The sequence below is a fragment of the Lonchura striata genome, chromosome 30 (assembly GCF_046129695.1).
Source record: "Lonchura striata isolate bLonStr1 chromosome 30, bLonStr1.mat, whole genome shotgun sequence".
Taxonomy (NCBI): Eukaryota; Metazoa; Chordata; class Aves; order Passeriformes; family Estrildidae; genus Lonchura; species Lonchura striata.
Window position 1 is genome coordinate 4,408,501 of NC_134632.1, and position 16,440 is coordinate 4,424,940.

The 16,440-nt window shown below is 52.7% G+C and overlaps 1 protein-coding gene across 3 annotated transcripts in view; it reads left to right on the forward strand.

Moving 5' to 3' along the window:
* Positions 1-16,440, forward strand: part of ANKS1A (ankyrin repeat and sterile alpha motif domain containing 1A) — a 73,649-nt gene that overhangs the window by 44,158 nt on the left and 13,051 nt on the right. For all 3 annotated transcript variants that reach the window (XM_021535994.2, XM_021535995.2, XM_021535997.2), the window contains 2 exons: positions 2,784-2,850; positions 6,474-6,580. In XM_021535994.2, the coding sequence (XP_021391669.2) occupies positions 2,784-2,850; positions 6,474-6,580 (174 nt within the window). The remainder of the gene's footprint in view (positions 1-2,783; positions 2,851-6,473; positions 6,581-16,440) is intronic.

The following is a 16,440-nucleotide window of genomic DNA, read 5'->3' on the forward strand; positions in this document are numbered from 1 at the left end:
TTGCTGTGTCCTTGGCAGTCTCTGATGCTGCGTGCAGAGACTGAGAACAAACTTCTGCATTTGCACTGATGGTGGCTATAAGGTGAGGTTTTATGAAGCCCCTTTCAGAAAGCTCCAGGAGCATCAAGGTGCCTCCAAGTTGGATGAGTGTCACCCTGACAGAGTGATGGTCAGTCTGGTACTGTCCAAATGAGGCTCCTGCCCTGTGTGTGGGCAGACAGCCTGTGTTGTGTGAAGCTCTTTATTCTGGGGACAAAAGCTCTGGGGGTGGTTTAATGGTCCTCAGTCACTCACAGTGGATTTATTGGCTTCAAACTTCAGCAGTGGCTGGGGAAGAAAAGCTAGAGAGATCAGTGTGGACACCATGGTTTGGCATTGATCAGGGCAGGGTGTGGAATGGGGCTGGCTGTGGAGCAGAGCCTCTGCAGGGCACTGTGTGCCCTTGGGGACAGGGGGGTCACTGCTCTCTACACAGGTGTGGGACCTGTCCCCCTCTGGGTCCCTGCTTGTCCTGCAGGCTGGGATCAGAGGAGACATCTGCATCCTGCCCATGTGAGAAGCCATTGGCTGCTCCTGCCATGAGCACTGTGAGGTGGGGAATTACTGTGCAGGGCTCTGGTGTGGAAATGCCTCCTGTCCTGCAGCAGGACAGACCTCAGCATGCCCTTCTGCAAACAAATGCCTCTTCCTCTGTTAGCAGAGCTCTGCTTGGGATGGTTTGTTTGGAGCCAGGTTCTGTTTTGGAGTCACTGGCCAGTTGCTACGTTCCCATGGCCGCCTGCCTGCCTGAGGAGCTCACCCCAGCCCTGGCCGGACTCTCAGCCGCACCCAGCTCCTTTTTTAGGGCGTTTGGATCTTTCACCAAATGTAGGCAAATGTGAAAATAAACCCAAGAGCTCCACTCATAGTAATTGCTCTGCAGCTCCTTCCAGGCGCATTCCTGCTCTGGGGTTAATGAGGGACACTCTCCTGTCCTTGCAGTCTTTCCTTTTCCCAGAGAGCTTCAGCTGTGCAGGAGTTTCTCCTTCCTTGGAGGTGTTTGAGGGCTCACTGGCTCACCCTCATTGTCCCACGTGGAGCCAGCTGCCCCTCTGCATTACGGATAACAGATATGGTTCTGTTAATTTAGAAGGCGGAAGCATTTTATGGTTTTGTTCCTGTGGCTGTAAAACAAATAAATCATAAAATCCCCACCCCAAACCAGCCCCACAGCAGAACCAGAGATGAGCACTTGGTCCTTCAGTGGAAAAATACAGGTTAAGCCAAAACAAATCAGAACTGCATGTTCAGGCTACAACTAAGTCTGAGCTGCAGCGCTATATTTAAACATGGTATTTTTGTATTTTAATAATTAACCAGTGGGAAAGAACAGCCTAAAAAACTGTAGTTAGGTTATTTTCAAGGTATCTTCTCTTCAGCACTATGTACAGGCTGGAGTGCAGCTGAGGAAAGGCTGCACAGGATGGGGATGCTCTAAATCCGTGGTTCCCTCTCCGGGTTTGTCCTTCCCCTCATACTTCTCTTTGCAGCCTTCTAACAGTTAAATCAAGCTGGTCAGCCATAAACCCATGTTTGAAGTGGTGTGTGAGTCTGTTTGAGGTGTTTGCTTCTCGTGGAGAGCCGAGGGCAGGGCAGGATTTCCCTCTGCATTAATGGAAATAGCTGGGACTGTGCCTAACTGTGAGCAGCACTTGGCAAAGGAGGGCTGGGAAAGGTAATCCTCTGCCACGTGATTGTTTCATTTCCATTCAGTTTTATATAGCACAAAGCAATTCCCTGCTTTTGAGGAAAAGGTCGTGGGTGTTTCAGTGCTTCAGAGACACCTGCAAGTCCTCAAGGCAGTGCTGGGACTGCAGAGCTGGCAGTGCTGGGGGCTGAGCCTGGACAGCATCAAGTCTCTCTCAGATTAGGAGGGCAGCATGATGGAAACAAAGGAACTTGGCCTCAGAGTTCATTTGCAATTTGAATCCAGCTGGAGATTCCCAGACAAGGCACAAGAGCAGCTCCAGCTTAGTGATATACTTTGTCCTGAAACTGATGGACACCAATCTGCAAAGTTTAATGTCCTTAAACTTCTGGGACTTGAACTGAACTGACCTCAAGACCCAAAATGTGCAGCAATTGCTCAGGGTTATGGCAGTGTCCCAGAAATCCTTTGCAGCTCGGGCTCAGTGCCTGTCCATGGAAAGGAGTAGAAGTGTCAGGGCCCTTGGTGTTCCTGGGAATGGGGCTGGTTCTGCACCATCCCTCTATTTCTCTCCAGTCCTGCATGGCCATAATGTCCTGATGGTACTTGAGAGCACTGTGAAATTCAAAGGATTTGCTGCTCTGGGGGGTCAAAACCATCTGCTTTGGTGGTTCTTGTTGGAGTGAATCCAGCAGGCCTCAGGTGTCTCCCAGCAGTTCCAGCAAAGGTCACATTCAAGTCCTGGCTCCATCCAGAGGCCAAGGAGCAAAGAATGCTTTTGCCTTAGGAAAGGATCCATGTGTCCACTGACTCCAAACCCCTCCTAACTGGAGTTTCTTTTTACATCATACTTCCCTTTTCTGTGATATGTGTTGGGATTCTGATTGTTTTCCCAGGCTGATTTTCAAATCTCCCAGTAAATGGGTGTTAATTGTATTTCAAGCCCAGTGGAGGTGCTTATCCTCTAGTTCAGAGATACCTTAACATCCTTCTTAGATTTCTTCAGCTGTCATGTGGGAGGTGAAATCCTGAGCTGCTTTTACCTTTTCCTGAAGCTTTATTAATAATGCAGCGCATGCTTTTTTTTTATTTCCAGATTGAAAAGATCATGAGTTCCATCGGTGAAGGCATTGACTTTTCCCAGGAGCAGCACAGGATCTCAGGTAGTGTACCCAGCTTGTGTCTGTCTGTCCTGGCTGTGCTCTGCGCACAACCAAGCTGCCGGCTCCTGTGTGTGGTTGTCTTTAACCTGCTTTGGCTCTGGGAGGGAGAGGAATGTTCTGGTCCAGGAGGAGCAGACCTGGTTTCCCACATGATGCTCAATGCTGCTGGCAGCAATTTTAATTCTACACTCTTTGGGAAGATTCCTTTAATTTTACAGAATGCAGCTGCAGGATTTTTTTCCCAGCTCTCTTTCTGTGAGGGCAGCAGCTGTGCTGAGCAGGGCTGGATGGTGCCAGGGGTGGGTCAGTGTGGGTGCCACAGTGGCCATGCCCTTTGCATGTGGTTAAACTGCCAGGTGCCTCGGGGAGGGTGATCTTGGGCTTTTCTAAGTGCACCTGCAGGTACCCACTGACCAAGGCTCTTGGACAACCCTTAAAATGTGAATTTCCCTTGTCTGCCTTTGAGTCGTGAGCAAAACCAGAAGTCAAGCTTGCTGAAGAGCTGCCACCACGGGGGATTCTGTCCTTTTAAATCCTTCACCTTTGTTCTGCTGCAGCAGAGCAGCTCTGGCTCTGGATGGGCAGCAGCTCCTCCTGATGAGATGCTAATGCAGCTCCGCACACGCAGCTCACACGGGCTGTGACAGAGCTCACCTCATATCCATTTGTCACTCAGGTTTTTGCTTAGGTGAGGAGGAACCCACTGTTCCCAGTGGGAGTTTAGCCTGATTCAGCTCTGCATTCCAGGATCAGATGGCTTTGCAGAGGAGTTGAAGCTCTGTGTGGGTTTGCTCCCTGCTCTGACAGCCCTCCCCACACCGGTTCAGGCTGTGATGGATCAATAGCAGCAGGGAAAGCTCTGACATGAGGGGAGAGGCAGAGCCTCCCTGCAGGGCTGTGCAGGGAGCGCTCAGCAAGGTGGACACCCTGGAGCAGCCCTGCCTGTCCCAGAGCCAGGGCTGTGCCCTGTCACACCCAGTTTGGGATCCCTCCTGTGCAGCCTCATCCTCTCTGTGCTGTGGGACTCAAGAGGAGCCTTGCAGCTTTGGGAATGCGCTCATCATTCCAGCTCTGCCCACCTCTGGTTCCCCCTCTGCCAGTAGCAGGAGTCCCAGAATGTGGAGCATAAGGGGAAGGATGGAGCTGAGAAATAGGAGTTTGTTTCAGCCAGAAGTTGTGATTAGGATCTTACCAGGGGGCACAAGTACTGTGATTGTTCTGTTCTTGTATCATCCTTGTAAGACACAAATATCAAATGTATTTGGGGCGCCTTAGTTTTCAGCCTGGGATGTTTTAGGTGTCTGTTCTCTTTTTAAAGAAAACTCCTCCATTCTCTCCCTCCAAATACTTCCCTCTCTTCATTTTGTCATGACTTGAAAGGGTTTTGTAAACAGAAAACCTGCACTTGGTATCACTGCAGGTTTCCCTTTTGAAAGCAGAAATGTATTTACAAGCGCATGCAAGGCTGAATAAAGTAAATAATTTTAAAAATTAAATTCAGGAGCTTGGGAGAAGGAACTGCTGCGGTTTCATTCCCCCTGACATCTCCCAGGAATGCTGTGGTAGGCAGCAGGCACTTCCTCACCTCTCTCTTGATAAATTAATTCTGAGCCAGCCACAAATCACTTGATCTGTCGAAGCAGACCTGTGACATCATTTTTTAAAACCTCCAAGCCATGTTGTCCATCATCGAGTAAATATTGAGGAGTCAGTGATTTCCACTGGAGAGTTACAGAGCCGCTGCCTCCCTCCCGGCGGGTGGGAGCACTGGGAGGGGGGAGAGGATGAGGAGAAGGGAGGGACAGCGTGGGGCTGGCGGCTCAGACAAAGCCGCCGCAGCCACCGGCGGAGCGCAGGGACCGGCGGGGAAAGGATGGAGGGGAGGATGGAAACCTGGCGAGAGGGAGCTCCTGGCACACGGTCTGGGCTTAGCTGCTGCCCCGGAGCATGGGCTGGCTCAGGGGAGGGAGGCAGAACCCTTTTGTGATCTCGGCGCTGGAGGGACCGGCCAGCGCTCCCAAATACCGGCACAGGAGCAGCCGCCGGGAGCAGACAGCGGGAATTACCCCAGGAATCTGCAGATGACACCGTGAGCTCTGTGTGTGCAGCCATTGCAGCGCAGTGGGGAGGGATGGCTGGAAGGTACCAAACTGCTTCAGCTGACCTGAAGGTTCAGAAGAAGCAAACGAGGGTCTCCTGATCATCCTTTTCTTTGCATCCATGCTGGAAACAGACGTGCCAGGGAGCCTGGAAATCTGTCTGTCTTGCCTAGCAAATTCCCTGGTGAAAAGGAGATCTCTGAACTTTCTTTTGGTCATACGTAAGGTCTTGAGCTTTACTAGAGGAGAGTAACAAGTCACTGGATTCATCCCAGGGATGAGGGAAGGGAGAGCTCATCTGCCAGGGCTTCCATAGGTGTTGGGAGGAATCTCCTTTATCAGAGGCTGAGGGGGAGGTGCCAGGGCATGGCTCGGACTTGAGCTGCAGCAGGAAGAGGAGAGAGTGTTGCTTGCATTTGCTTTTTTCCTTTTGCCGTGGCTCGGGAGCGGGGAACCGAAATGCCTCCTTCCTGCAGAGCTGCTCCCTGTCTGAGCGAGGGGCTCGATGCGGCGGCTGCGCTCGGCTGAAGAAAATGAAGGAAGGGCAAATCCAGGTGCGTGCCCAACACCTGGCAGGACCAGCAGTGTTGGGTGAGATCGTCCTGGCTGTGCTGTCACACGGTGCAGAGGTGGGGCTGGGCTCTCTGGGGCCAGCGTGCTGGAATGCCAAGAGGTCCGGGCAGTGTGCTGGAATGCAAAGTGATCGGATCGCTGGTAGAATGACAGAGCCAGGGCTGCCAGACATGAGCCTGGGGTCCCAATGACACAGTAACGGCGAGACGAAGCCCCTGCCATGGTTTGCCTCTCTCAGGACTGCTGGGGAGGAAGAGCACAAGCCCTTCCTCTCCGATGCTGCAGTCTGTGCTTCCTTTGTCTTGCGTGTCTTCCCGCGGACAGCCGCTCTGCCTGGGCTCCTGCTGCTCTCCCGAGCATCCACCGTGTCCGAGCTGGCTCGGCTGCGTGAAGCTGTTTTCTCTCAGGCTGCTCCGTGCTCCCCGCTGAGCCAGGGCTGTGTCCAGAGGTGTTCAGATGAGAGGACTGGCACAGCTCCGCTCCCTTCCCTCGCACCTGCAACTGCCTGGGAATGCCTCGGGTGGAAGTTTGCTGCTCTCCTCCCGCCCCCTTCCGCTGAGCCGAGGAGTGGATCCGCATCCCCATGGGGTTGGGCTTCATGTGCTTGCCTGGCGAGGAACTCACCAGTGCTGACAGCAGTGCCTGTGATCTCAGCGCCCCAGCAGCGCCTCTGAATCTTTGCCCGGGCGAGGAGTTTCTTTTCTGAGTGTGAACTGCGGTACAGATTTGCACCCGGAGCCCGCGGAGGCAGCGCGAGCTTGTTGTCCATGCTCTGTGCACACCAGAGGAATTGTCTGCCCGCTGATTTGTTGTACTCTGAGCATAATTTTTTGAGTTTCTTTATGGTAATGACTATGATGTGGCAATGCCATCTGTCCTCCTCAGAGTGCCGCTGCTACCGCCTGAACGGTTTCTCCCTGTTCAAGCGGCTGCCGATTCCTCTCTCGTCAGGTTCGCGGATGCTGGAGCAGAGCGTCGGGGAGTGGCTGGAGTCCATCGGCCTGCAGCAGTACGAGAGCAAGCTGCTCCTGAACGGCTTCGACGATGTTCGCTTCCTGGTGAGTGCCCGGCAGGACCCCGCGCTCTGGGGGATGCCTGGGCCGAAGCTTCCCGCGCTGCCGATGCCCCGAGCGGGCACCGGGCAGAGCCGGGTGCTGCCGCCCGGCACGATGGTGGTGGAGGGTGTAGAAGGTTGGGCAGAAGGAATAGGTGAGGGTTATGTTGGGTTTTCACGTTTAATTCAGGTGGTGTTGGTTTTCTCGCTAAAATTTTGATAGGAAATTTTATTTTGTCTGCTCCCTAAATCTTTACTGTTGAATTTACTCCAGAAATTGGAACTGAAATCCGCTGGTGTTTTGATGGAAGCCCTGAGCAGTCTGTGCTCTGGGCTGTGAAGGAGGCAGCAGACCTCTTGTTGGAACTGTACTTGCTCAGAGCATGCAGGCAGTATGTTAATGAGCTGTACCTAATTGCACTGACGCTGTTGGCTCTGAAACTTAATGATGACGACATGGTAATGCTCAGGGTTGAGGGGTTTTAATAACCAGTGTCCAGAAACTTAAAGCAGCACGGTGTAAAAATCCAAGAATTTGTGTGGAATGATGGATGAACTGCAAGGAGGGAAAATCTTGGTGCTGCAGGAGGGCTTCTCCCTGCATGGCTTAAAGAAATGCTTTTGAATGTGGACTCTAAGTTTGACAAATAACAGCAAATGGATGTAAACCTTGGAAAACCTTGCAAAAGTTATTTTGGCTAATGCAACATCCTGCCTTGGAATGGGAGCGGTGACATCTCTGGTGCTGGGGACAGTGCAGAGAAGTGACACCGGGAGGATGTGAGGATGAGGGGATGGATGAGGGGGTTTGGGAGCACACAGTGGCCACCATTGGTGGGGAGGGTACAAGGGGCAGCTGGAGAGAGACACGAAGCCAGGAAAGGGCATGGATGGAGCTCAAGGAAGCACACACCTGAGCAGCATCTGTTGGGCTACTTAAAGGCAGGGTGTAATTATACTTTTAAAAATGACCTGACCAGGAGGATAACTGTTCTGGAGTCTATCCAGCTTTGCCTCCTGGTCTCCACAGCAAGCAGCCAGGCCATTTGCTTTCCCTTCCCCTGGCAGGGCCAACACTCCCCTCCAGAGCTGGGGTTTGCTGTGTTTTTCAACCCATGTCCCACCCAGCCAGTCCCAAACCCCAGTGGACTCTTGGCCAGGGATGTATGAGGATTCAGCATCCCTGTGTGTGCTGGGGCTGTTTGGAGATGGTGCAACAAATTTAAATTAAATAACCTTGTAGATCGTCTTGGGATCCTCTGCTGATGGATCTGTGATCCTTGTGGGGTCAGTGGCTGCTCTCACCCAACAGTTGCAGGTACAACACCTTTCCCAGGTGTGCTGGACCCCACTCAGCTAGCAAAGGTTCCTGTGTGTGTCCTTCTGTGTGGTGGTGTTGGGTACGTGGTAGGATTTGCTCTCTTCATGGCTGGATGTTTTTCTCCCCTGTCCAGAGCTGGGTGGCTGCTCCCAGTGCTGCTGGATTCAGGGGATGGGACACTCATTTCCTCATTCCTCTCAAATTTAAAAGGTCAAATAATTGCACAAAGATTTTGTGCAAACCCCAGCTGATTTCCATTTTGCTGTTTATCTCCTTTCCTAGGGAGTTGACCCTGGCACCTGTGCCAACCCTGGCTTTAAATCCGTTCATCCCAGCCCTGAGAACTCCAAGCTAACACATTAGCACAGCAGGAAAGTTGAATTATTTAGAATCTTCCCCTCTGTGTTGTTCTGGTGTTGAGGGAGCAAAACTTTCAGATAGAACACAAGTGAGGAACAGGTAGTTCATTTGGTTATAGTGGTGTTTTTGATGTTCTTGGATGAATTATTAAAACTGCTGTGAACACTGAAGCTGGGCAGAGCAGGGGCTCAGGACACCAAGCTCTGAGTGTTGGGCTGCCCAGTCCTCTTCTTTGCACAACCATTGCTTTATTGGCTGCCCCTTCCAGTCTCTTAACAGAGAATATTCCAAACTAAGAGTGCTATTTTCCTGGAATTAAGCAGTTTCTGTGAAAGGATTAGTCCCTCTTAGGGCCTCCCTGTGTTCAGTATTTCAAGGTCCAAAGAATGCTGGGTAATGGCTTGCAAATCGCCAAGTGGATTATGAGGTTAATTAAGTTTTAGTAGCCCAAACTAGGAAATTGAAGTCCTTTGATATGAAAACACATGTTTTCTGTGCAGGATTTTGCATTGCATTGCTCCCTGCCCAGAAAGCTGCAGGGTGTTCTGGCGTGCCAGGATGATCCCTTTGCTCTGGGGTCCCCAGGTGCTTTTTGGGAGGTAAACCAGGAGCTTTGCAGGAGAAGCATGTTCAGTGTGCAGAGATCATGCAGCTACAGAGCAGGGCAGTGTCCTAGAAGAGCCCTTTAATGACTGAGGGAGATACTCAGCCTGTGGTAGAAGGTAACTCAGAGGAGGGTTAAAAACAGTCCAGCGAGGCTCTGGGGTGCCTGGTGCTTTTCTTCACTGGAGAACCAGGGTTTAAAGTGCCCTGTTTGCCCCTGCTGTGGGACAGGGTTGTAAGAGACTCAGACTGGGGGTGCTGGGCTTGCTGGTGCTCTGGTGGCCTGTACTGCAGCCGGGTCTGCTTTCAGGAATTTCTGATTCCCTGGGTATGTACAGCTGGCTCCTGTGTTAATCTACGCCCCGTGTCACAAGAGCCTTTACCCCCAGGTAGGGAAGTGATTCATGAACACACTGTGTGTAAAGGGAGTTTGCAAAGTGCTCTGTAAATATATTTGGCTTCTTAATTAGATGTTAATATAGGAAGGCAGAAACATGTGTTGTTTCCAAAAATAATAATTCTGTTATTTTCAGAACTCCAGGAACTGGGGATTAGGGGATTAGCTGTGCTCCGGCCACGTGCCGGTTGCTTCACTGGACAGGCTGCAGCTGGAGTGGGCAGCAGGGGTGTCCTGCTCCTCTGGAGGTCTGTGGCCAACAGCTGAGAGGGGCTCAGGGGACCCACAGCTCCTGCAGGTGACAGTGGGAGCCACAAGTGTCTCACAGGTTGTGCTGTGGAAGGGAAAGGTGCTCTGGAGCCTCCTCTCTGCTCCTAGGAACTCCAGTTCTACATCTGGGACAAAGTTGATCTTGATCAAGCACTGGCTTCACTCGGGGGTGGGTATTGCTGGCACAAGTCAGCAGGATTTTTGGACATGGATGTGACGTGATGCTGGAGCGCCCTTGTTCATCCACGTGTTCCTGGGAAGGGACCAAGGTCTGCACAGATCTTGGATTGTGTAATCTTTTGGCTGGGTTAAGGGAAGAACGGGGTGATAAAAGATGGATTTAGGTAGCTTAGCTTTCCAAAACACTGGAGTTCACTTCCCACATCTGTATATTGGGCCACATCTCAGTGTCTGCAGAAATTCTTATATTCCCTTCAAGTTTCTTACAGTAGCCACACTGTGTTTATAGACAAGGCAGGGAAGAAGTTTTCCCTGTTACTCTGCCACTCTCAAGCACAAACCCCACTGTCCTAGACAGCTTCTTTCCCTCACCCTCTGCATTGCCACCAAGTGACCTTCATGGCCAGCAGCACTGCCACGGGGCAGTCAGACTGGGACACTCAGCTGCTGCTTTTCATATGGAGCTGGAATTGGGCAGCAGCCTGTGCAGGCAGCTGGGCTTGGGAACAGCTCAAGTGGAGATAGTGCTTCCAATCCTCCTCCTCCTCTGCTCTGCAGCCTGCTGGGATTCCTTCATCAGAGGGGAAAGTTTATTTGTGCGGTGGGTGAACACGACCGAGGCGAAGCTGCTGGCAGCGGCTCTGCTGTCCTTGACTTAGCAAAAATACAGCTCTGCAAGTAGGATAAAACCTTCAGCAGCATTGCCTGCCAAATGTGAACAGCTCCAGTGAACCAGGAATGCCCACCCCACCACCCAGCAGGAGCAGCACTGCTGCCTCCCACGTGGAGGAACGCGGCCCCGCAGCGTGCGCCGAGTTCCAGGAGCCTCATTGCCTCATCCCTCACCAGAGGAGGGGAATGAAAGGTCAGATCACAAAACTGCAGCAGTGAGTGAGAAGTATCACCCAGAAAAGTGCACAATAAATGGATTTAATTGTCCTTGGTGGGCAATGAGCTGGGAGAGCAGGAAAAATGTCACAGGAATATGGACCAAGAGGGATTCTGCTGCTCCTGGAGCTTGGCCCCATCATGTCTGCTGTGCTTACCAGTGCATCTGCCACAGATGCCCCTTTTGGGAAGTCCAAAATCCATAGGAAGTTGATTTTGGGATGCCCAGTGCATTCCTGGTCCCTGCAGCAAACAGAGATTAACCCAGGGAAGCAGCAGGCTGGACTTTGCCCATCTGGAGAGGGCAAGGACATGGCCACTGTAATGAGAAGGAATTGCAATAATTGATGGTGAAATTCCTCCACAGAAGTGGGAAGGAAATGCCATTACCTGTTCCCTCACACGGTGTTTTGTGATCCCACAGATGCCATAAATGTATCTGAGATGTTTGCAAAAGCTTTCCCCTTCCCCTGGAGGGCAGGATCTTGCTGCTGCCCCGACAGCTTCCCCCGGGCTGACATCTGAGAAGGGCAAACCCCGCGTGCTCTGGCAGTTGTACCAGTGTTCTGGAGTTGAACTTTTTATTCAGTTCAAAGATATTCTGGTTCACAAATGAGCAGGTAAAAGAGAGCATAAACCATTTTTTATGGCTTTTTTTTATTGTTCAAGCCTGGATTCCCATGGAGTGTGTGGAAAGCAGCTAATGCTGATTCAATGAGACAGCGTCAGAAAGGGAAATCTGTTCTCTGCATGTAGTGCCCTGGGCTCCTCTGGGGGATTTTATTTATTTTTTTATAATTGGGGAGAAGTGGTAGAAAAATGATGGTGGTGGAAGAATGGGGTGTCTGCAAATAATTTAGAGTACTGACATTAACGTGATTAAATGCAATTCAGGGCCATGTTAGATTAGCCTGCAGTGTTGTTCACAGCCTTTCCTTCCCCTTCTCCTCTCTGTGTGTGCAGGCAAAACCAGGATAAATGTGGAGCTGAGGCCTTGGCTCAGGTTGGCTCACCTTGGCTGGGGGTGTGAGCTGAGCTCGGCAGCTCTTGTGCCTTCCCAGGCTGAGGACAGCCCCGATCCACATCTGACAAAGCCAGGGCTCCTTTGCTCTTCAGATCCTGGGATTTGGGTGTGGGCTGACATATGCACCATCCTTGTTCTCACCTGTACCTGCCCTGCTGCAGCACTGGCATCTCCAGTGTCCTCAGTCACTCAGCTCTGCCTGATCCAGTTCCGAGTGGCCCAGCTTGGCACGCAGCTGCTGGTCCCCTGGGCAGCAGCCAGGCTTTGGACATGCTCTGGGAATGTGTCTGCCCCAGAGCTTTTTTCTATTTTCATATAGAACTTGTCATTTTATAGTAGCCATTCGGGGAAAACTGCACTGACACATTCCAGTAGCGGTTTGCACCCAGGAATGATCTGTGAGGAGCCACCAGAGACCCCTGATAGGATTTTACTGCATCTGCTCTTGTTGAATCACAGCAAGAACATGGTCTGACCACAGCTGGTGCAGGGATTTCCGTGCAGACTCAGGTGAGCTCTGTGTAGCTCATGCCTGGGCTGTGTCAGGTTGGAGCAAGCTCTCCTCAGCTGGGCAGAAGCTCTGGGTGGCTGTTTCTGGATTTGGTCACTGCTGTCAGCCTGCAGGAACACGTGCCAGTGTCCCCAGACTGACTGTGCAGCACTAAATGAGCCCCTAAGAGTGGAGCTGGACCCTGGGGTAAGGGTCTCTGCCAAGCCCCTGAGTGGGAATCGCTTCATTCAATTAAATGAATTTTGTTTGACATCTCCCCGTGGGTTCTGGCTGGTCCTTGGGAAGTTCCCAAGGACTGTGCTTTATCCACTGTGGTAGGGGTGTTTGAGTTGTCTCTGTAAGAGAATGGTGGAGCAGAGGCATGCAGGGATCTGGGGTTGAAGCAAGTTTGAGGATCTTGGGAAATGTGGCAGAGCTGTGCCAAAGCTCCCCGGATAATAGGAATGGACTTCATGGGGAGCAGAGAGGATGAAGTGGATTTTAAGGAGCAAAGTGGGTAGACCAGAACTGGCAATTTAGAGGATACTTATGTTTGATTCATTAGTAGCTCCAGGCCCCATAAACATTAAAAAAGCCATTAAAGTTGCAGTTAATTTTTTTTTCTCTCAATAAAATTGCCTGAACTTGACAACCATGACCGATTCCCTCCGTTGCCATTGTCATGCTGCCAGTGTACATGGGGAAGAAAATTAAAAATGAAGTGGCTGTGTGCTAATCTGAGATTTATTGTAGGGTTTTGTGTATGAGCCCCTTTCCCTGGCGATGCTCTGTGAAGAGCTGGGGCTTCGTCATCGTGCTTGTGGCCAAAGATCCTTTCCCCTGCTTTCCACTCGAGTATCCCAGGCTGCAGACTTTATTTAAGGGAAGGCACCAAACTCCACAAATCACAAGGCCAATTACAGATTTGTATGACCAAATGGGGTCCCCCTGCTCTGAGATCTGGGTGTGCCCAGCTGGGAGCTGGACATGTCTCCATCTCCCACCTCCAGATTGCCAAAAGCAGAGCAATAGCAATGACAGCAGAATCTTCAACAAGATGCAAATTGTCTTGAATGCAGTGAGGGGAAAAAGAAAAAGAGCTTCGTGTGCACTTTGTATGCACAGAGAGCCTTCAGCTGTCTCTCTGCTTGGGATGTCTGCAGGAGCCTTTGGAGGCTGGGAACGCCGTGTTTGGGTTTTGCATCTGTTGCTTTGAGAGCAGAGCTGTGCTTGCTCCATCCTGCCTGTCCTGCCCGTGCAGGGTGTGCTCACAGCAGACCCATCCTGTCCGTGCAGGGTGTGCTCACAGCAGACCCATCCTGCCCATCCTGCCCGTGCAGGGTGTGCTCACAGCAGGGCTGTCCTGCCCGTGCAGGGTGTGCTCACAGCAGGGCTGTCCTGCCCGTGCAGGGTGTGCTCACAGCAGACCCATCCTGCCTGTCCTGCCCGTGCAGGGTGTGCTCACAGCAGACCCATCCTGCCCATGCAGGATATGCTCACAGCAGGGCTGTCCTGCCTGTCCTGCCCGTGCAGGGTGTGCTCACAGCAGACCCATCCTGCCCGTGCAGGGTGTGCTCACAGAAGACCTGTCCTGCCTGTCCTGCCCGTGCAGGGTGTGCTCACAGCAGGGCTGTCCTGCCCATCCTGCCCGTGCAGGGTGTGCTCACAGCAGACCCATCCTGCCCGTGCAGGGTGTGCTCACAGCAGTGCTGTCCTGCCCGTGCAGGGTGTGCTCACAGCAGTGCTGTCCTGCCTGTCCTGCCCGTGCAGGGTGTGCTCACAGCAGACCCATCCTGCCCGTGCAGGGTGTGCTCACAGCAGTGCTGTCCTGCCCGTGCAGGGTGTGCTCACAGCAGACCCATCCTGCCCATCCTGCCCGTGCAGGGTGTGCTCACAGCAGACCCATCCTGCCCGTGCAGGGTGTGCTCACAGCAGTGCTGTCCTGCCCATCCTGCCCGTGCAGGGTGTGCTCACAGCAGACCCGTCCTGCCCGTGCAGGGTGTGCTCACAGCAGACCCATCCTGCCCATCCTGCCCGTGCAGGGTGTGCTCACAGCAGGGCTGTCCTGCCCGTGCAGGGTGTGCACACAGCAGGGCTGTCCTGCCCGTGCAGGGTGTGCTCACAGCAGACCCATCCTGCCCATCCTGCCCGTGCAGGGTGTGCTCACAGCAGTGCTGTCCTGCCCGTGCAGGGTGTGCTCACAGCAGCGCTGGCGGCAGGGCCCAGCCGCTGCCGGCCCAGCCACGCGTCCCCCACAGAACACTCGCTGCCTCGGGCCCTTCCGTAGCTGGAACGGGAGCATGGATGGACGCCAGGCTCTGGGGAAGAAGCAGCATCTGAAAATTGGGTAGTTAAGTGCCTGCAGAGTGTCCTGCTGGAGGAAGAATCGGGCAGATTTCGGCAGCGCTGCCTTTGGCTCAGTCACTTTGGGGTCACCTCGCTAGCAGGAGGGGACGCTGCCTTCTGCCAGGTAACCTCTGACTGTTTTTTCTTCTTTTAATGAGAAACCTGGAGCCTCACAGGCTGTTTAACTACAGTGCAGGCAGTGAGGCGTGAGCAAAGCCAAGCCTTTTTCCAAGAGGAAAAAGTGTCTCTGTGTCTCTGCAGCAGGTCGGCTGCAGCGGCGCCCTGCAGAGCCCCGGGTCACTGACAGACCCCTGCCCTCCCTGGGGCGGCGTGGGGGGCAGAGACAGGGGTCAGTGTCCCTCGTGGTGGTGTGTATCTGTGCCTCTCCATGGAGAGGGCTCGGAGGAAGCTGAAGGCCAGGTTGGGGGATGAAGGTCCCTCTGACTGCCTGGCAGCCAGTGTGTGCCAGCTGGGACCCAGGGTGGGATTCACCCTGCCCAGTTCCAGGTGTCTGACTGGGCTGATGCTTCAGCTCTTGTTGCTGAAGCATCACCAAGAAGTTGTTCTGCCCCAGGTAATGGATTTCACCTTCCCTGGCTGAACCCAGGTGGGGGCTGGTTCCTGACTGAGCACATGGTGAGATGTTGGGATGAAGGAGCTGTTGGGTGTCCCTCACTGCCCCAAAATGTGGGTGACATTGAGAGCTCTGGCCCGGGCCAGCCCTGGGCCTCCCTTGCTCTGCTCAGCTCCGCAGAGCTGGGGCACCCAGGAGGAATGTGCAAGGTAAAAACACTTGTCACAAGGAATAAAATTGGAAATAAGTCTTGGGAAAGGCTTTTTGATTCTAATTGGCATCTCTGAGGCTGCTGCTGGAGGCTCCTGGAGGTCTGGGCTGATGGCAGAGCATGTCCCAGAACCCTGCTCTCCCCACTGAGCCCGTCCTCAGAGGACCTGGGGAGGAATTAGTGGGGGCTGGGGCTGCCCTGTGCCCTCAGAGGGCACTGGGAGGTGGCATCTGCCTGTGGCCAGCACCAAAGGGAACCTTTGGGTAAAATCAAAAAGCAGCAATGGCCCATCAGAGCAGCTCTGCTCCTTGGCTCTTGCCTGAGGGTGTGTTGAATGCAGACAGGTTTAAAGTCTGGCTCCTCTATGTGGCTGGCAAAGGTTAAAATATCTCCAGTGTCTTTGCATTTAATTCTCTTTTAGTGGCAGATTATTGTTTTCCATGGGAGCTGAAATCCAGATGGGTTTGAAGGACATTTCTCCTGCACCAGGGGCTGGAATGATTTGTTCAGAGCTGCTATGCTTTGTCTATCCTTGTTAAGTACCCAGAGAATACGGACTGCCACCAAGGGAATTTAATGTGACACATAAAAATACGGAGTGCAGGAGAAAGCTGTAGGCTTCACAGTGTTTAACTACCTTGTGTCCTTGCTACAGAGCAAGCAATTTTCTTCAAATTTGAGATGCCAAAGGTGGGAGAACACCTACTGCCCTGCCTTGGTGCCCTGTGGGAGAGTGAGAGCCACCAGCTCTTGCTGCTTGTGTGGGATCACAGCCGTGCCAAAGGGGATTAGCACCAAAAAGGGCTCAACACTGGAAAGTGAGCATGAGTGAAAGTGTAAATAGGATCAGCAAGCTTGTTTAGTTTTTGTACATGAAAATTACACATCGCCATTGTCACAGCTCATTTGGCTGCTGACTGTTCCTGCTGTCCTGGTGGCATGAAGGGAAGGGCTGGCTGTGAGCTCTGCCCTTGCCAGCATCTTTCCTGCACTACCCCAGCTTCAGCCCTGGCTCTGTGCAGGGGGATGAAGCCACAGAGTACCAAGATGGGCAGGTCAAGGGAGCAGAGCAGGCCCAGGCATTGGGAACTGCAGGTTTCAGGTACCTGAGGGGTGCTTCAGTCCCTCCCTGTTCCTCCCCCTCACAGGGCAGTAATACTTTGCTTTCCAAACCTGTGAGAGAAGTCCCATCATTTGCTC